The 21890-nt window shown below is 42.7% G+C and overlaps 1 protein-coding gene across 9 annotated transcripts in view; it reads left to right on the plus strand.

The window, feature by feature from the left end:
• Nucleotides 1-21890, plus strand: part of PLEKHG3 (pleckstrin homology and RhoGEF domain containing G3) — a 246119-nt gene that overhangs the window by 170675 nt on the left and 53554 nt on the right. Inside the window, exon 1 of one of the 9 annotated variants that reach the window (XM_077464849.1) lies at nt 7654-7810. The exons of the other annotated variants lie outside the window; for them this stretch is intronic. Within the exon in view, the coding sequence (XP_077320975.1) occupies nt 7657-7810 (154 nt within the window). The 5' untranslated portion in view covers nt 7654-7656. Of the gene's footprint in view, nt 1-7653; nt 7811-21890 lie in introns of those variants that run through there. 9 annotated transcript variants of the gene reach the window in all.

The following is a 21890-nucleotide window of genomic DNA, read 5'->3' on the forward strand; positions in this document are numbered from 1 at the left end:
TGTCTGAGAACTTGTCGGAGGTTATCATGCTGATAATACAAGAACAAAAACGCAGAAAGACGCAAGACTTAGTGCTTTGAAGAGAGAGATGAGAAAACGCTACAGATATGTGCCTAGGTCAAATTTCATGAATCAGGTTTTCATCCACTTTAATTAATTGTAACCTAATTTTGTGATGCTTACTAATAAAAAAAAAAAAATGCTGTAATTCAGCTTTAACCATTGAGCCGCCAAGTGTGCTAATCTTCATATGCATTTCAATCTGCTAAGCATATGTCATAGTGGGGGGAAGGCACCAAACCTTCTTTACAACAAGTGGTCTCCTGCTGTCATGTCATCGGAGTCCTAGAACTTATATTAACCAGGAAAATGTGCCATGCTGAGTATCGCTTTAGGAGCGCACGGCTGATTTCAAATGTAATCACCATTTAATAAGCAAATATTGAAAGGATTTATTTTTTCCGTATCCCATTTATTGTACTTTACATTTCCTTAAAAGTCACTAAATTATATGTATACTGTCTATAGGAATCGTAAGAAATCAAAGGAAGAATACATACACAGTGGGGGAGATTTACTAAAACTGGTACAAACTGAATCTGGTGTAGCTGTGCAAAGTAACCAATAAGCTTCTTGCTTCATCTTGTTCAAATAAGTGTTGACAATAAGCCCCCCGTTCACATCGGCACAATGACAGGTCAAATCGCAGCCTGGTGTCGGCAATGGCACCTACACTAGTTTTGGGGGTGACTTCACTAGACCTCTTTGCATGAACCCGCACAGATGTTTTCCAAGTTGCCCCCAAAGTCGGACTGAAATGGGGCTTTGAAATCATGCGAGATCAGATGAAGTCACCAAATATGTTTAATGTGAACGACTTCTAAAACCTGAAAGCTAATTGGTTACTATGCATGTCTGCACCAGTTTAGTAAATATCCCCCAATGTCTTCCATGGAGGCTTGGAGAATATCAAAGAGCCTGTCCTCCCAAAAAAGATCTAGGTGGAACACGGTGGCCTGAGTCCGCTCTTGTATGTCTTGGCTACTCCTGACGGTGGGATCTGTCTGCCATCATTTGACTCCCTGTCCATCTGGGAGTGTTGGTTGTTCTGGCTGGTGTATGTGTTTCAAGAGATAAGCTCCCTCAAATTTCTTATTTTGTCCCAACTCATGGTTGAGGGGCAGCCAAATGTCACAGTTGAGCTACATTTTTACCTCCCATTCCAACTGCCCCCCTTTAGTTTCAGGGATGGGGTGTACACATGCCACTGCAAGAATTACTTCCCCTGCAATGTACACAGTTACGGCACACTAGTGTGGGGTTCCAAAGGGTTAAAGCAGGCAGTGAGGTGGTGATACAGCTCCTTCTTCCTACCTGTAAAATGCTGTCGGAAGAGCGATCCGAATGCTGATTGCTAGTCTAACTTTTTTACCACTTAGTGTCTTTTTGTGGAATAAGAAGGGCTGATATTGGAAATCATGGGTCCCCGTACAGCCTATCTGTACCCACGGTTGAGCTGCATTTTTACTGCCATTTTCAGCTCATGTTGTGTCATTCTTATAAAATACAGAAGTCATTCCAGCAGATTGTAGAGTAGGAACACCTCACTAGGTACTCGCCACACTAGGTTTGCGTACCCAGGAGCACAAAGTAGCAGAGATCTCACCAATAGAGTCCCTGTGAGATAGAAGATGCTGTCACTTGGTTTATCCCTTCAGCATTATTTATTGAAATATCCGATTAGGATGGACTGAACTTTAAAACAAAATACACTGGCAGCCCCACACTGTGATATTAGATATGGCATCTTAGTACTTGCCTGCAGGTAGATGACTTTGGATGCAGAAGTAAGAAATCTTTTATCTAGGAACAGGGCCGGTGCTACCACTGGGCAGCCACCTGGGGCGCACTGCTACCTAGGGTGCCTGGCCACTGGGGTCCCTACTCTCTTCTCTGCAGCAAGCAACTAAGTCTCAGCATCAGCAGGCAGCCACCGCTCCATTCGCACATAGTGTCAGAGGCGCAGCGGAGGACTATGTCTGTGTCCCGACTCCCAAATGAATAGAAGCAAGCAAACATTCATTGATGGGCGCTTGGGAGAGCTGCATTTGATGGGCGCTGGTGAGGGCTGCATTTGATGGGCGCACCATATAAAAGGTGGGATATACATGGGCAGGGCAAAGGGGATAGAGTCATGGATGGAGGGGGGGGGGGCGGCAAAATGCAGTTTCACCTAGGGCGTCAAAAATCCTCGCACCTGCTCTGTCTAGGAAATGACCTGACATGCTCATCTATTGTCTAATATATCTACACTGACTTTCCCATTTGGTATTTTACCTGAACAAGCACTTATCAAAGCATTAACAGCAAACAACAGTGTGCACTTATCTGACAATTTTTGGACTGCCTTGGTTAATGCTGTTCAATAATAAGTGGATGGAGTTTCACCCTCGTTACCACTGATCCTGGGTTTTCATGAAACCACTTGTTTTTTATTGTAATTACATTTTGACTTTTTTTGTTTTTACTTTTTTTTTTTTTTGGCAAAGGTTTTGGGGGTTCCTAAAATCTGATGTACATAGCAAAAAAAAAAACGATCAAAAACAGCGCATCAAAGGGACTAGTAGATTGATGTGAAAAAGACTTTAAAATGTCATTTATTAAATGTAAAAAATAAACACAGACATCTGATCCCTGCAGGATCTCAAACACATAAAAAACACCAATCATAAAACGGACAGATGTTTGATAATGAAAAGCTCCTCAGATCTCTCAATTATAACTTTGGAAAGGTCAAAACCAACGACCAATGTGCACAGCTTTCGAATGCCTAATGAATGCAATCAATCATCTGAAAGAACCCAAAAAGTCAGTGTAAACGAATGGAACAACGTTTCTAGGGACACTCACTTCATAGGTGTTCAATGGGCTGCAGAGCTGATGAGTCCAGTCTGATGACCGAGGGGGAGGTGTTTATTTCAGCTCCATCTGAAGCGTTCGGCTTGGAGGCAGAGGTGTAATGCTGCACGCTAGGTGGTAAGGATCAAGCTTAGTCACCAGATGATATCAGCTGTACACATAGGCAGCTTGGAGAACGCTGCACTGCCTGCAGTGCGGCTTGTCCGAGCGGCTGTGGATCACATGAGAGGCTTGTCACGTGGAAGGCTGTGAAGGGGAAGGTTGCTATGCCGACTCTCCTGCTTACATGTTTCGCGCTCCTGCGCTTTGTCAAAGCTGGAGCGGCATACAGCAACCAGAAAGATAAAGGCATCGGGTAGTGTGTAGGGGCGGGGACTGTCGAAGTCTCTCAGGTTAACCCCTAATGTGTCACTAAGCCTCCTGCAGTTAAAACCTTATTAGACAGGGGTCTGTGTCAGTGAAAGAACTGTTAGAAAACATCTAATAGGAAATGTGGATTGAAACATATGGTTGACACAGTGGTGTAGTGGTTAGCACTCTCACCTAGCAGCAAGCAGGACGCTGGTTCGATTCCCAACCACGCCACCACCCGCCTGAAGCTTGTATGTTCTCCCTGTGCCTGTGTGGGTTTCCATGGGGATATTAAAGGATATACAGAAGGGAGAAGAATGCTATGGATAAAAGGACACTGTAAGTTAAAAAAACACTGTAAGTTAAAAAAAAACTCAAGGGGGGGAAAAAATGCGGAGACCAAGGGCAAAAAAACAAATTATTTAAAAGATATATTTTATATTATTATTATTAAGTCCTTTCCTATAGGATAGTTAGAATAAATATATTAGCTACTCTTCGTTCATAAAAAAAAAAAAAAAAAAAAAAAAAAAAAAAAAAGGAAAATGAAAGAAAATGAAAATATATTTTCTATAAAAAATGTAGGGTGGCGGTCATGAACGATGAGTAGCGACTATATCTGAGTAACCTATATCAAGAGGTTATGCTGAGGATGTCAATGTCTTCATTGAGGCCATCAGGCGAGAGAGACCCCATAAGATATATCCAGAAGGTCTCCCTGCGACAAAGGTGGGAGAATCTTTCGTTGGCCGTTAGGGTACCCTTGGGGATAGCCTCAATTGCAAGGACCTCCATTTCTTTAAAGTTTTTATCATGACAATGGCGAAAATGGCGTGGCACGCTGTGTTGAATGCAGCCCTCTTTAATCAGGCGGCGATGTTCGCCCACCCTGACTCGTAGGGCCCGCATAGTGCGGCCTACATAAAGGAGGCCACAGGGACAACGTAAAACATATATTACGTATTCTGTAGAACACGTGATGAATTGTTTAATCTCAAAGGTTTTTCCTTTGGATGTAGTGATGGTGGATTGGCCATTGGGGATGGACTGACAAGTATAACAACCTCTTTTACGACATTTAAAAATCCCACATCTATTATCAAAGTACATCCTAATATCAGGGAATATATTATTATCCTTTCTATTGGATTTTATAAGTTTATTGGGAGCAATAATATTTTTGATTGTACGAGAGCGTCTAAAAGTGATTTGGGGTCTGACCGGAATGAATGCAATACAACACTTTTTGAGCATTGATGAAAGCATGAACTCCAAACAGTCTGAATTTTTATTATTGAGCATAGAGTTCTGCTTGAAACATAACTACTTCACCTTTTTAGACCAATTTTTCCTCCAGCGCCAAGGTACAGCCATGGGAGCCAGTTTTGCCCCGGTATATGCGAACCTCACCATGGGCTTTTGGGAGGAACAAAAAATCTGGAGAAACAATCCTTTTGCTGAGTTTATCGTATTTTATGGTCGTTATATAGATGACATTTTGCTCATATGGAGTGGCGGAGTTGAGACTTTTTCCTCCTTCGTCACTTATTGCAACAACAATTCTATGGGTCTATCTTTCACATCGGTCATCGACCAAAACCATCTGGTCTTTTTGGACCTTGTACTTTCTCATAATGAGCATAGTGTCACCACTAGCAACCATATTAAACCCACAGCTGGCAACTCTTACCTTCATTATAAGAGTTGCCATCACCCTGCTTGGAAGAAAAATATTCCTAGCGGTCAGTTCCAAAGGTTACGCAGAAACTGTACCTCAACTGAGGACTATACACAACAAGGCCAGCAGATGGCAAAAAAATTCTTAGAAAAAGAATACCCAGATGATTTAGTTACACAGGCCTTTATGGAACACGCAACCAAGCATTCACCTACGAAAAAACGTCCCAAAAATTCCACTAATGACTATACTACAATTAGGTTTATTTCTACCTTTAACACACAATATAAACATATGTCTAAAATAATTCTTAAACATTACGATATCCTAAAGCTGGATCCGATTTTAGCACCACTCCTTCCGGTCAGACCCCAAATCACTTTTAGACGCTCTCGTACAATCAAAAATATTATTGCTCCCAATAAACTTATAAAATCCAATAGAAAGGATAATAATATATTCCCTGATATTAGGATGTACTTTGATAATAGATGTGGGATTTTTAAATGTCGTAAAAGAGGTTGTTATACTTGTCAGTCCATCCCCAATGGCCAATCCACCATCACTACATCCAAAGGAAAAACCTTTGAGATTAAACAATTCATCACGTGTTCTACAGAATACGTAATATATGTTTTACGTTGTCCCTGTGGCCTCCTTTATGTAGGCCGCACTATGCGGGCCCTACGAGTCAGGGTGGGCGAACATCGCCGCCTGATTAAAGAGGGCTGCATTCAACACAGCGTGCCACGCCATTTTCGCCATTGTCATGATAAAAACTTTAAAGAAATGGAGGTCCTTGCAATTGAGGCTATCCCCAAGGGTACCCTAACGGCCAACGAAAGATTCTCCCACCTTTGTCGCAGGGAGACCTTCTGGATATATCTTATGGGGTCTCTCTCGCCTGATGGCCTCAATGAAGACATTGACATCCTCAGCATAACCTCTTGATATAGGTTACTCAGATATAGTCGCTACTCATCGTTCATGACCGCCACCCTACATTTTTTATAGAAAATATATTTTCATTTTCTTTCATTTTCCTTTTTTTTTTTTTTTTTTTTTTTTTTTTTTTTTTATGAACGAAGAGTAGCTAATATATTTATTCTAACTATCCTATAGGAAAGGACTTAATAATAATAATATAAAATATATCTTTTAAATAATTTGTTTTTTTGCCCTTGGTCTCCGCATTTTTTCCCCCCCTTGAGTTTTTTTTTAACTTACAGTGTTTTTTTAACTTACAGTGTCCTTTTATCCATAGCATTCTTCTCCCTTCTGTATATCCTTTAATATCCCCATGGAAACCCACACAGGCACAGGGAGAACATACAAGCTTCAGGCGGGTGGTGGCGTGGTTGGGAATCGAACCAGCGTCCTGCTTGCTGCTAGGTGAGAGTGCTAACCACTACACCACTGTGTCAACCATATGTTTCAATCCACATTTCCTATTAGATGTTTTCTAACAGTTCTTTCACTGACACAGACCCCTGTCTAATAAGGTTTTAACTGCAGGAGGCTTAGTGACACATTAGGGGTTAACCTGAGAGACTTCGACAGTCCCCGCCCCTACACACTACCCGATGCCTTTATCTTTCTGGTTGCTGTATGCCGCTCCAGCTTTGACAAAGCGCAGGAGCGCGAAACATGTAAGCAGGAGAGTCGGCATAGCAACCTTCCCCTTCACAGCCTTCCACGTGACAAGCCTCTCATGTGATCCACAGCCGCTCGGACAAGCCGCACTGCAGGCAGTGCAGCGTTCTCCAAGCTGCCTATGTGTACAGCTGATATCATCTGGTGACTAAGCTTGATCCTTACCACCTAGCGTGCAGCATTACACCTCTGCCTCCAAGCCGAACGCTTCAGATGGAGCTGAAATAAACACCTCCCCCTCGGTCATCAGACTGGACTCATCAGCTCTGCAGCCCATTGAACACCTATGAAGTGAGTGTCCCTAGAAACGTTGTTCCATTCGTTTACACTGACTTTTTGGGTTCTTTCAGATGATTGATTGCATTCATTAGGCATTCGAAAGCTGTGCACATTGGTCGTTGGTTTTGACCTTTCCAAAGTTATAATTGAGAGATCTGAGGAGCTTTTCATTATCAAACATCTGTCCGTTTTATGATTGGTGTTTTTTATGTGTTTGAGATCCTGCAGGGATCAGATGTCTGTGTTTATTTTTTACATTTAATAAATGACATTTTAAAGTCTTTTTCACATCAATCTACTAGTCCCTTTGATGCGCTGTTTTTGATCGTTTTTTCTGCTGCATCCATTTTTTACCAAGTCCATAATGGGTTAACAGCCGCACATTGAGACCATCTACAGGACATTTATTTAAATAAACAAACATCCCACGAGATAGTCAAACGCTCTTAAAGAGACCATTCATTTGTGCGCCAACTTTATCTTGTTTTGTTTTACGTTGTACATAGCAAGAATGTATGAGCGCTATTGTCAAATCTCTGCTAAGCATTCTCCACATTTCTGTTTAAACCTGCCAAGTTTTCTTAATGAAAGTCTCCAAGTGAGATGAGCTGCGAGTTCAGGAATTGAACTTCTATTCTAAAGAGACATCTGATATACCTGGAAACACCTTTCTGTGTGATTTCGGTGGGTGGGAGGAAAGGGCATCTTTTGACGTCTAGTTTCCTGTCTAGAGGCGGAGAAAGAGAAGGGCGGCTTGGGAGACTGAAGGTGATAGAATGATGTCAGTCTGTCCACACCTCACAGCACACACATCTCATGTAGACAAGACACTGATCTGGAGAAGGAGCACAGGCTCCACCAACTCATACAAAATGTTTGATGAAAGGGGCCGATTCGAAGGGTTAAACCGCAGGATATCTCGCCTATTTGGTATGTGAATTTTATTTTCATAATATTATGTTTGTGTTTTTTTGGGGGGGGTTTATCCCTTTTTTGTCTTTTTTATTATTATTTTGTTTTTTTTGTTTTATACATTTCCTATTTTTATACTGCACAGACTCTAGTTAGTGGTTTGAGTGTATTATTTGCTTTCTGCCATCCTGGGCCTCAAAGAAGCTTTGTTTGTATAAATGACTTTGGTGAAATACTAAAGCTGGCCATAAATGGGTAGGATTTCAAACAAAAATTCTTATGAAAAGAATGTTCTAAGAAAGTTTGTTTTTCTAATCACTAGTGGGTCAAATCAACATTCATTTTTGGCCACAGTGACGAGAACATTTGAAGGAGCAGGGTAAAAAAAAATCCTGGCAAATTTCTAACAATGTATGTGGTTTTCATTCAGTAAAGTCTGCTTGTTTCAAAATCAGATGTTAAAAGCAAACAAGATTGTTTGAACGACATGAGAATATTCTGAGCAGGTTTGTATGAATTTTCCCAAGACTTTTCCAAAGAATTTTCATCCAACATTCTATGTATCTGTGGCCAGCTTTAGCCTGCATTCACACCTAAGCGGAGGGTAATCCTAATAATGTCAAAGCATGTTTGTAGGCATTTTAAGCCTCTTGTACACAATACTCCTGTTTGAGCATCTACTTTTTCAGACTTTTTTTTTTTTTTGGTATGTATTTTCGCGCACGTGCATGAAAAACGTATTCTCGTGTTTTTGTGCTGCACAGTATGTAAATGGAAATTTGTGCAACTTTGCACACATGAGGTGTAAATTACTGACCAAAAATGCAGATTTTTCTATTTTTTTGTTTTACTGGAGAATGTACGGTGTGTTAATAGGCACATTACAATTAACTGGCTGTATTTTAGCTCCATAGAAAAAAAAAAGCAGTACTGAGCTTTTTCAAGCAGCAGTGTGCAAGAGGCCTTACTAGTTTTGTGCAAGTGTTTTTTAACGTGTATTGGGCTTTAGACATTGGTTTCTTGGGCTGGGCAAGGGAGAATAGCAGTTTTATAGGAGGAATGGAATTGAGTGCAAAAATGCATGTACTGTGCGATTTTACAGGTGCACCCAGGTGCTCATGTACTTTTTTGAGTATAGGGCGACTGAGCGTACAAGTGTGAATATGGGCTTATCTGTTAAGTGTTACTTTTATTAGGCAGTGCTTACATCTTGATTCATATTGGGTTTTTTTTTGCTTTTGATTTTTCAGCTGAAATGAATGCTAGTCCATTTATTCGGCCCAGGTTGTACTTGGTCTTATCTGTGCATGGTGTTAAAGTGATTGTAAACCTTCCTTTTATTATAAAAAAAAGTTATGCTTACCTGCTCTGTGCAATGCTAAAAGGGTAGCCTCAATCCTCCACCACTGGGGTTTCCTGCTGGTGCTCCTGGCTCCTCCTCTTCGGCGCATTCCCCATAGGGAGCCACTTCCTATGGGGCACTCATGCCCGAGCCACACTGCCTGACTCTATAGACACAAACCGCATGGCTGAGCCCTGCCCCCGCTCCCTTGTCACAGGATTTGATTGACATCATCAGAAGCCAATTGCTTTCGCTGCCCTGTGAGAGCAGAAAGAGCTGCTGCTCTTGGGCACAGCGCTAAGTGTAAGGGGGGCTGGGGGGATCCTATGGCACAGAAGGTTTTTTTTACCTTAATGCAGAGAATGCGTCAAGGTAAAAAGCCTTACCCTTTAGAACCACTTTAAGGCATCGTTCATATACACAACTGTGTGATTATGCTTTCTATCAAGGTATAGGCTGAAAAGTGCAGGAAGGGGTTATTGTAGAGCATTTGCATAGTAGATTCCAATGTGAGTATGCAGGGCTTTATAGATCTATATATATATATACGTAAGTTACTGAATACTGAAACGTTACCCCTACAGGAATTCTAGAATTTAAGGTGTGTGATTATACTGCCTGGCCGTTAAGGTAAATGATAGTTTCAGTAAGCTGTGGTTGATAAAAGGAGTTTATCTTGGTTATTCCTTAAACAAAATGTGAATATAGAAATGTCAGCTCTATGAATGACGGTTCTCTGGAATCTGAGATTTCCACAGAAATACAATGCGCATACAATGGACCTCCTTGTACCAATCTAGCTGGGAGACTCAATCTTTGGGGTCACACGTTTTCAACCAACAGACAATTCTCGCCATGATAAGGCTGGTCATAGAACATGCGATTTTTGTTTCCCGCAAACCTGTAGAAAACAGTGCTTATTGCTAGCAAGCTCGTAGTAATCTCATGCTAGAAATCCGATAAGCTGGTTGGATGATGGATCGAATTCGGTACAATCAGCCAGCCCGTAGATGGTTTGAATTTTGGCCCATACCTGCCAACCCGGCTGAGATCCGAACCATCTATGGCCAGCTTTAGGACCTCCTGGTGGTGTCTACACTGAACCTAGGCAGACATGCTCCTCAGAACACTAACTCATCCATTGGTTGTACTGTGTACTAACATCAACATTTCTTAATATCTATGTACGATGACGCCTTAGATTTGTGTCATAGCATGGTTATAATTTCTGCAATGTCAGGAGATGTTTACTAAAAATCATCTAAACCAGCGCATGAGGACACCATAATTGGACAAGAGTTTTTGAAAACTTCAGCCACTCTTTTATTAGTAAAAAGATTGGTTAGAATTGGGGGCGTGTCTTGTGGATAGCGTGTTTTGGGGTAAAGAGTGGTGATGTTCTCTGATCTCATCTGATATGTTTGGCCATATCTATGTGATCTGCTGCATGGAAAACATACTTCACATATCTGTATTCAATAAAGATTTTATGACACCAGGTTGTTGCTTCTGGTTGTCTTAGTGAGGTCAGGGTTACTACATGTAGAAGGATTCCATGGGGATTTTAAAGCTGATCTTTATTGATAAAGTGCATTGTTGCCAGAATATTGTGCTTTGATTGGCTTAGTGTATATCTGTTGTGACGCAGGTTATGGATTTATGTTTTCTTGGACTTTATACAAGTTATGCTAGGAATTTATGTGCAAGACTTTCAGTTCACTTCTTTAAGATGTTCTAGAAGTACCTAGTAAATCCAAAAACAAAAATGTCATATAAAGCTCATCAGTCCCTACATGTACTTGCTGCATTAGTTTTTCGTTTTTCTCTGGCTTTTTCCCTTTATTTTTCCCTGTTAATCCTGCCAATAACATGCTTCCTGTCTGCCCCTTCACCTTTTTTTTTTTTTCTTTTTTTCCTCCCCTGCTTACCTGGTGTCGGTGCGGTCAGTTCAGATACCCACACAGTGGATCCGGTGTGTTGTCCTGCTGAGATCCTCTTTTCTGTAGCCTCCACTGGACCCCGTGCCAACATGTTTTCTGCGTGACAACATCGGGAGGCTGCACCGGCTTTTCCAGGTCCTGATGCAGCCACCCAATGACATGCCACTAGGATTTCCTATTCTTCGTTAGTAAATGGGGCAACATTCAACCAGTACCTCTAGGTACATCACTTATCCCAGGAGGCACCTAGGAGAATAGATGGGTAGAAGGCCAAACTTTATCTGAAAAAAAAAAAAGCACGTCAACGGGAAAATAAAGGGAAATATATGCAGTGGAGGGGAGTGGAATGGAGAGTAGCCAAGTCCATTTGGAAGGGTGAAGGTTGGCTTTCATTTTTTATAATGCCGCGTTCACTGAAGAGTTTTTGGTGTTAATACCGATCGTTTTCCTGCCATTTTTCAGGCTTTTTGATGCGCTTTCTTTTGCAGTTTTTTACAAGCTTTTTTAAAGCGTTTTACATCTTCAGATGCTTTTGTTTAGCCAATAGAAAGCACAAGGGGGAGAGGAAATTAGAGGCGCAAAGCTGTTATTTGAGCGTTTTTCTGCTCAAGTCGGGCGCTTTTATTGAAGTCTAGAAGGCCAAAAATGAAGCTCATGTATTTTTGGAGGTTCAGGCATTTCGCTGCAGGTGGCAAAAAGCTCATACAGTATCTCACAAAAGTGAGTACACCCCTGACATTTTTGTATTTTTTTTTAAATATCTTTTCATGTGACATCATTGAAGAAATTACACTTTGCTGCAATGTAAATAGGGATTTTGCTTGTTGGGCTTTTTGGAGCTTCAGTGCTGAGCATTTTACAAGCAGAAAAACGCTCAGGTGTGAACAGGGCCTGAAAACAAAATATTGTCACTATAAGCAGTACAATTTGGTTGTTTATAATTGCATTGGCCTTTTTTCATTGTGTTCACCAGGTTAAAAGCTTGTATTGCAAAGAACAAAAATGCTTCTGTCATAATACTAGAAAATCTGTTTTCTTTGACTATTTTTAACCAAAATAAAACAAAAAAATATTCTAATAGATTTCATCCAGGCACATGGAACCCCTTTCACACAGGCAGTCTGATAAAGTCTGCATTTTCAGCATTTATGGTGGATCTGATGGGGAAACTACATGTAATGCCGCGTACATGCGATCAGACTATCCAACGGACTTAGTCCGGCAGACAATCCGATGGACTTTGCAGCTGAGGATTCGAACGTGATGACGTAGAATAAGGAAGTTAATAGCCAGTAGCCAATAGCTGCCCTAGGGTTGGTTTAAGTCTGCCGGACTAGCACACAGACGAACAGATCGTCTGTTAAAAGCCGAGTCCGGCCACCAATTTTGAAGCAAGTCTTATTTCTAAGTCCGCCAGACTTTTGGGAAGAAAAAGTCCGCTGGAGCCCACACACGATCGAATTGTCCGCCGGATAGTCCGATCGCGTGTACGCGGCATAAGTCGATGGATATGAACCCATTTACATCTGATTACCTCTGAGTCAGTCTGTCCAGGTATGGACAAAAAAAAAATAGAAAAGGTCTGCATTGTTTTCCGTTTTTTTCCAACCAATATGTGACAGATTAGACGTAGTCTGATATAAAGAGAAGCATGGCCATTTACTTCTGGCCACCCTGCAGCAAAAAAAAGAAAAAAAAAAACACAGATGTCACAAAATTGTCATCCATTCTATTCTTCAGTTAGGCTGCTTTCACACTGGGGCGGTATTCAGGCGTTACAGCGCTAAAAATAGCGCCTGTGTAACGCCTGAAAAAAACCGGCCCCTTTCACTCCAGTGTGAAAGCCAGAGGGCTTTCACACTGGAGCGATGCGCTGGCAGGACGGTGAAAAAAGTCCTGCTAGCCGCATCTTTGCAGCGGTGAAGGAGCGGTGTATTCACCGCTCCTATACCGCTGCTACCCATTGAAATCAATGGGACACCGCGGCAATACCGCCGGCAAAGCGCCGCTGCAGCGGCGCTTTGCGGGCGGGTTTAACCCCTTTTCGGCCGCTAGCGGGGGTTAAAACCACCCCGCTAGCGTCCGCACACCGCCGCTAAAACGACGGTAAAGCGCCGCTAAAAATAGCGGCGCTTTACCGCCGACGCTGCTCTCTCCCCAGTGTGAAAGCAGCCTTAGGCTCAGTTCACACAGGGGCGGCACGACTTGCAGTGCGACTCACAGACGCGACCTGCAAACGACTTCAGCGGCAACTTACAAAACGACTTCTGTATAGAAGTCAATGTAAGTCGCCCCAAAAGTAGTACAGGAACCTTTTTTCTAAGTCGGAGCGACTTGAGTCGCTCCTATTAGAACGGTTCCATAGTACAGAATGGAGCGCGACTTGTCAGGCGGCTAAGTCGCCTGGACAAGTCGCCCCTGTGTGAACCGAGCCTTAGGCAGGGAATCTGTTCACATATCAGCTGATTAGGTCAGAAATGACCTGTGTGAAAGGGGCCTTAAATGGTCTACTCCAGAGGTACACCGATTTCCATAGGGAGCAGGAGCCGCATAAGCTTCTTCTGTAGCTCCAGCTCCTGTCCCAGATGGAGTGATACCAAGTGCACTACCATAAACGGGCAGTTTGGACTTTGAGATGAGAACCTCCATATTTTATTTTATTTTTTTCCTATAGCACTACCCACAATGCATACAGGCTGATCCCAACATAGCAGGAGGTGGCATGAGTGGTTTATTTTGTTTATTTGCATTCACAAAAAATCCTGAGAAAAAGGAAAGCAGCGTTCTCATACAGGTATTCTCTCAGGCAACGCATGGCACAATCATTTATGGTGCAATCCATTCTTTGGCGTTTTAATAAATTGCTAAATAATATCTGTGATAGTTGTTACACGTCATTTCCCAGAAGGCTGTACATGAAGGTCCCTGGACAGTAAATCTGATAAGACGGTGAGGTTTTGGGACAAATATAGAATATATTCTTTGCAAACACACACTCCCTGTATTAATAGCTGTGATAAGGTATTACTTCATATTGAAAGGTTTACTCCTTCCGTGCCCTTTGTACTCGGCCTCTGTTCACACACATTAGGATTACTGCCATATGCCATACTCTGGTTTCATGTGTCTAGTTTTTAGTGTGTTATTCTGGTGAATGTATATAAAAAGACCTGGAACACACCCATACATTGATTCTTTACTTTGTAGGCGTATGGTACATAGACGCTTGATTGTAACGTTTACACCTGTATGACTGCAGTATGGAATGCGGCTGTTTGTTACGGATATACAGCTGCCATAATTGCGCCAGTTGACGGATTTTGGTGTACGTTCATAAAACTGACGTTTTTTTGTCTCGGTTCTCAGCAGTTCTCAGGGGAAAATGATCTCCTCTGCAGCCAGTTTATGAAGCTGAGAACTTCAGCTTCAGTTCTCGGAGGGAAAACAGAGGAGAAGCGTTTCCTCTGAAAATGGTTGAGATCAGTGTAAAAGTGAGTGGGCTGCCTGCAATCTCCTGAGATATTGCCAGATTACGGTGCAGCCGAGTTCAAAAAGTGAAACTAAAGTTTAAAAGAACATGTAAGTACATGTTTTCAGACGTCATAACTAAGTGTGTGTATATGTGTGTGTGTGTGTATGTATATGTGTGTGTGTGTGTGTGTATATATATATATATATATATATATATATATATATATATATATATGTGTATGTGTGTGTGTGTGTGTGTGTGTGTGTGTATATATATATATATGTGTGTGTGTGTGTGTGTGTATGTGTATATGTATATATATATATATATATATATATATTGTGGTAGTACGGAATCTCCAATCCTGGGACCGGGTTTTGGGACCAGCCAGCAGTCTGGCTGGATGATTACACAGGTGGGTCTTGGGCTTAAAACAAAGCCAACACCATGGTTCTGGGCTCCACCCTCCCGAGGAGTCCAGGCGAGTAAGGGAGAAGAAGTGTGCATGTCTGCACAGGTCGGTCTGTCAGAGCAGACAGAGGGTCCAAGCTTGTGGGCTGAAAAAGAAGCTAGTAAAGAGTGCTGAGGTACTGGGTGTACAGGAACTCTGTTAAAGAGCCAAGAGGGCTGCAGCAGAAGTCTGAGCAGCATTGCTGCTAAAGAGAGCCAGGTGGCTTGGTATTTTTGGTTCTACGTACATTATTGCTGTGGAAAGCTGAAACCCCTGTGTGGGCAACTATTTTGTTATCAGACTTTTCTTTCTTTAATAAAAGTGGGCCTACAAGCCCTTAAAACGGCATATCTGGCGTGGACTCAGCTCACTGGTAAGCTCTACCTTTAAGCTAAAATAACCCCCAAATATTACAATATACATACACACACACACACACACACATATATATATGACCACCCCCTGCAGCATGTCTCTAGCCTCTGACCGCCTCTGACAAACTTTTGCAGCATGCCCCCCCCCCCAGCCTCTGACAATCTCTTGCAGCATGCCCCCCCAGCCTCTGACAATCTCTTGCAGCATGCCCCCCCCCCAGCCTCTGACAATCTCTTGCAGCATGCCCCCCCCAGCCTCTGACAATCTTTTGCAGCATGCCCCCGCCCTCAGCCTCTGACAATCTCTTGCAGCATGCCCCCGCCCTCAGCCTCTGACAATCTCTTGCAGCATGCCCCCCCAGCCTCTGACAATCTCTTGCAGCATGCCCCCCCCCAGCCTCTGACAATCTATTGCAGCATGCCCCCCCCAGCCTCTGACAATCTATTGCAGCATGCCCCCCTGCCTCTGACAATCTATTGCAGCATGCCCCCCCAGCCTCTGACAATCTATTGCAGCATGCCCCCCCCAGCCTCTGACAATCTTTTGCAGCATGCCCCCGCCCTCAGCCTCTGACAATCTCTTGCAGCATGCCCTCAGCCTCTGACAATCTCTTGCAGCATGCCCCCCCAGCCTCTGACAATCTCTTGCAGCATGCCCCCCCCCCAGCCTCTGACAATCTATTGCAGCATGCCCCCCCCCAGCCTCTGACAATCTATTGCAGCATGCCCCCCTGCCTCTGACAATCTATTGCAGCATGCCCCCCCAGCCTCTGACAATCTATTGCAGCATGCCCCCCCCCTGCCTCTGACAATCTCTTGCAGCATGCCCCCCAGCCTCTGACAATCTCTTGCAGCATGCCCCCCCCCCCAGCCTCTGACAATCTCTTGCAGCATGTCCCCCCCCCCCCGCCTCTGACAATCTCTTGCAGCATGCCCCCCCAGCCTCTGACAATCTCTTGCAGCATGCCCCCCCCCCCCCCCCAGCCTCTGACAATCTCTTGCAGCATGTCCCCCCCCCCCCCCCCGCCTCTGACAATCTCTTGCAGCATGCCCCCCCAGCCTCTGACAATCTCTTGCAGCATGCCCCCCCCCCCCCCCCCCAGCCTCTGACAATCTTTTGCAGCATGCCCCCCCCCCCGGCCTCTGACAATCTCTTGCAGCATGCCCCCCCAGCCTCTGACAATCTCTTGCAGCATGCCCCCCAACCTCTGACAATCTCTTACAGCATGCCCCCTGCCCCCTGCAGTATGTCTTGTTTTTGGTGCGTTTCTTCAGCGATACATCAATGGAATATTATGTGGAGTTTCTGGTGATATCAAACATCACATTTGAGCCCCCTATAGCATGTCATTGGACCACTACTGATATATATAAAAATAAATCGCAACAACTGCAGTACATACAAATTCTAGTCAAAACCATTGCCGGTCTTGATTTTACAGCCCAAAAAACATTCTTGCTGTAACAGGAAAGCCACATAAGGCTGAGTATTTAAAATGAGATATTATTTTAGGCTGCAGAATGAAGCTGAATAACCTTACACAGGTCCGTAGTAATTTTCCATAAGGCTGCAGAAGAAAAATTCACTTTGGGCTACACTCTGCATTAATCACCATGAATACCATAAAGTGAACCATACCCGAGTTTTGACCTCTCCACCTAAAACACACATTTCAGTTTTGCATGGTTGTAAGAATGTTAGACCTCGTTAGTGTCTTCTATCTAGGGAGTCTATTGTGGAGATATCCCTGTCATAGTTCTCAGTTCTTCTCACCTGCAATGGCAATTATGAAATCTAACAATGGTGTCCCTCTTCCCCAATGACATCAAAACATGGAACCATTGGGGGGGATGCAGCTATGTGGCCCATTTTTACTCCATCCTCTATAAAGTGATTATCTGTTAGCATAGAATGACTGTTTTTAGGGCTTTCTTAATGGAGCCCATCAGTCTTCAGTTGTTTCTGTTGTAAGTGAGAAAGCAACAGAACCCAATAAACTGATCTACTTTTGAGATGGATGGCCAGGTCACTTTTGATTTCATACTTTTCTGCTTTTGGGAAAATCGCACATTTTATAGAAACGGTAATACTGGCACTTTTTTTGTTAATGGATAACCATCTGGAGTGTCCCTGAACAGTCCTTCTCTGTTCTTTTTTTTGTATCGTAAAGACAAAGTCAAATCTAAATGGGAAAGTGCAGCATGAAGCTGCGTGCAGAACATACAAACAACCACAGACTCCTGCTCTGTCAGACCACGTGTACCCACTTTGACTTCTCTCTAAATAAAGCCTTTATTTGTATCCATTTTATAATCTATTTTTACTGGGGCCAATCACCTTTCAAAAATAGGCATATCCTTTATTGAGTAACAAGACTAGATACCCACATTGCCTCCCATAACTATATATAGCATTACTGTGCTGGTATGTAAATGTGTATGCACCAAGTCAAGGTATTTCCATTAGATTTGCATTTATAGTTCTAGTTGTGGTACCATTCGAGGATCAGATGCTATAAACTGAATTTATTCTTCTTTTGACTCTGGGATTTTGGGGTGAGGTCTGTTTTCTGTAGTTCTTCACAAATACCTCCTACTGGACCTCTCAATTCTCCTGTAGCACTATTCACATTGTAATATGTACAACAAATTGGCCAAGCAGAAGGTTCTTTGTGATGGCCACAGTAGCAGGATAAGCTGGGAACTTAATTGCAGGGTTCTTGCAATCTGATTCCCTGGAACATAAAAGAATACAGCAAGAGATTTAGCTCCATCAAAAACTGGAATAGTAGCTTTGAGTGGATTAAATCTTTTAGATATGGGCTTTAGCTTTTAAAGTACACAATGGTGTGAAGGGGCCTTAAAGCAAACTTCAGCACAACCTGAAACCTATCAAAGCCTCAATTGTTTTAAATGAACCAGTCAGCATGCCCATTATGACCTGTATTTAACATTCCCAAAGTGGATCTGGTGAAAGTTTATTAAAGTGTTTCTATAACCCAATTTTTTTTTTTTTTTTTTTTTTTTTACAATTTGGATAGAATGGGGAAAAGGTTAGAACCTCCCTCTCATGTTTTACTGCTATCCAGGGCTCCGTCACTTTCTGTTCTGTGGACAAAGTTTTACCAGACAGGAGGTAAGCAAAAATCTGCAACACGGAAACGGGCAACAATTAAAAGCTTACAGAGGTTCTAGCCTTTCCCTGCATAGAGCAGAAGTCTCATTAGTATTAAAACCTTAACCCTCTGGTTTACGGATTCATGCCTAAATACCGTAAAATTGAGAGTAACGTTGTTTGCAAGACCAGCAAAAATAATTTTTTAGAAATGTTGACTTGATAAACGAGCGATGTCTTGATATATACAAGTAGCATCATGTCACAACTGGGTATAAAAGGGAAGAGAGGTGCCTCTAAGTGCAGCAATATGGTTACATTTAATGAAGGTACAACATTTATCAACTCACATGGTTGAAGATTAAAGCAGGCATATCTAATTGCACAAGCATCCTGTCCCCATAGACAGTCCTTCGCACCGCCATCAACGTCATCCCTTCCACAAGCCATGCTTTCAGATCGCTCTACTGCAGGGTAGTGTTCCTGGTCACAGTTGCAGATTGACATCGGTGAAAGCCGGCGGTGCGGAGGGCGGTCTATGTTGACAGCTTTAACCCGGATGTCTGCATACTAGGTGTGCCTGTTTTAATCATCAACCGTTTGAGTTGCTAAATGTTGTGCCTTCATTAAATGTAACCATACTGCTACACTTGGAGGCGCCTCTCTTCTCTTATACTCTAGCTCCTGCTGGATTTTGCTTCTAATCCCCTTGTGGAGGCTGGCATTTTTGGATGGACATTTTATGGTTACACAACCTATCACATTGCTATAAACTTTTTATATGGACTATAAACTGAAGGACTTGCGAATAAATGGCTGTGGAATGAATCATCTGAGTTTCCATTATTATGGGGAAATTTGCTGTGATATTTGAGTGCTTTGGATTACAAGCATGTTTCCAGAACTAATTATGTTTGCAATCCAAGGTTTTACTGTACTTCTTTCACTGAGTGTAAATCATTTCTGAATGATTCTCCCCCAACTTTATGTCCACTAGTGCCTGATAGCTCCTCCCCTACGTGAAGCCCGATTTGTTGGCGTTTCTTTTGTGGAGTAAGAGTGCTTGTCAGGTGTGCTGACTTCATTCTCACTAGTAACCGCAGAAGATTCACAAAAGCCCACAGTGCATTGCTGTACATGAATCTGCAAGTACAGTTCTGCCTTGACTGCACACCTATGTCCAACCCCCTGTGCTGCGAGGTAGCCTGTATTTTAGTGATTCGGGCCACATGCTTTGTGTCTGCCTGCTGCCAAACACTGCACTCTTAATCAAGCCAATTTGTTTTTCTGCTCCTACAGAGTAGCGTGATCCTACAGAGTAGCATGATCGGAGCATGCTATCTCTGTAACCATTGCACCTATCAAAATGGGGGACAGAATAAAGAATTTGTGAGGGGTGTAGCTCCTTTTGCCTTAAAATTTAATGTTTTTACTTTGCTGTTGCTGCTTAACCTGTGTAAGGTTTGCTGTTGATTTCCTTTTACTTCCTTCCTGTCCTGGGGACAACTTTTTACCAGACAAAGTGAAGCAATCTCTCCAATGCTGTATCCAACTACATTTTTATGTCATGGAGAGTGAAATATGAGGAGTAAACATACCCCAGGGAGGAAGAGAGAACTTAATTGGGCTAAAATGTATTTACAAATATATAATTGAAAAGGGTATGGGCATCCAATATAAGTCCCCCTATATTCGTAGTACAGCGTTCAGTGGTTCATAGACCGGCGACTGCTGTGGATGGCCAATGATGCTATACTTGGTTTCTTGGCTGTATAAGAAGGCGAGAAGAATGAAAACTTTCAGAATGCCGGGAGTTGACGTCACCTGGGTGTCTTGTCAGCTGCGGGTGGTGATGTAATGAAAAGGGAAGCATGCCAGCAGCTAGGGGTTGGCAGTAGGGAGCTCACGCTGTAGGACGTGAGGGAGATGTAGCCTAGTAGAAGGAGGGGGGACATGTGTGGTGGCCCTTCATGAAAGCAGACACAGGGCTTCACATATGCAGACTTGTCTCTGTAGATTCAGCCCATCTGTGCTCTGGTGATATCAATCTATGAATTTCTAACAGCCATGGGGCTGTCAAATTTGGGTATATTAGAAAAAATTGTAAACATTTGTTAAAGTTGCATTCTCAAGCTCCAGCTTTGTTAATCCTATAGTTTCCTTTTTGTACGGCCTTGATTGAGTGCATATGAACCTGATTGTGTTTTATTGCCGCACAGGTTCTTTTTAAACTGTTAGCTAGAGAAGATCACTATCCAATACCAATTGGTACAGTGCAGGAAAATTGGTATCAGAGTAGGGAATGCCAAGTTTGCAGGAACAAGATTTGTGTGTGTATTTGAGGAAGCAGATCTGTTGTTACTGTTAACCATCTGTTTCAAGTCAAAACATATTGCAACTAGGGCTGTAATTACTCTAAGTGAATTTCCATTAAAGGAGAACCACATTATATTTTCAGTGAATACACGTCCCTTAGTAATATTTTATGTGACATTTATAGACTGGAATATACATTGTGTATGTTTGCTGTTTATTATTTTTAATGATCTTTCCTAATCAGATTGATTCTCCATCTAGTGGTCTAGTAACCTTGCTGATGGACTGTTGAATGCCAGAAGTTTAAAGCCCCTCCAAGTCTTCTCTTTCTGTTCCCTGTATGGTTCCTTCTTCAGGTGTCCACATCACAGTCTGCGTGACGTGGACGCTTCCTGTGGAACATTCGGTGGCAGAGGGCAGTCTTGGAGGGCCATTTTAGTACAGGATTAGCGGTTCCCCCCCCACATAGAAATTACAGTGTTGTAGGACCTAGATGGGGGATTTAGGTGGCTTATGAAGGTAAGCATACCATTAAACCTGGCCGTATGGATTACTGGGTGGGGTGGGTGGTAAGAAGTTCTGGCAATTAATAATTAAGACAATGGTAGGGTTAAGTAACGGAATAGGAATGTGTTCATCTCTATTCAAGCAAAATTTTAAATCTTCATGTACAGCTTTTACTTAGACTCAAAGTAGGTTTTGGATAGCAATCAATGGCAAGCCCAGTACAGGTATTTAGGTATCACAAGGTCTCTGTACTTTTTCTTTACTTTAGAAATGTTTCTGACCAGGTCATTTTAGGTGTCCACTGAGGCATAATCTGACCACCATTAGGTAAAACGTCTTCAGATTGCTTCATTAACCTGTAAACTCTGACTACATACAGAGCTAGGTTCGCGGAGGGGTGAAGCATGGGAGGCAGCTGATGGCTTACCTACCCAACTGACCATAGAATAGTTGCAGGCACCATACGAAAATAAGTGGTCATCCAACCCAGCGAAAAATGGCAAGATTGAATAATATCCTTAGGGTCATGCACACTGTAACATTTATAATTTAAAAAACGGCATTGCCTTCAGCAGTCCTAT

This window comes from Lithobates pipiens, unplaced genomic scaffold (genome assembly GCF_037356315.1).
Source record: "Lithobates pipiens isolate NorthernLeopardFrog02 unplaced genomic scaffold, aLitPip1_a1.2 Scaffold_30, whole genome shotgun sequence".
Classification (NCBI taxonomy): domain Eukaryota; kingdom Metazoa; phylum Chordata; class Amphibia; order Anura; family Ranidae; genus Lithobates; species Lithobates pipiens.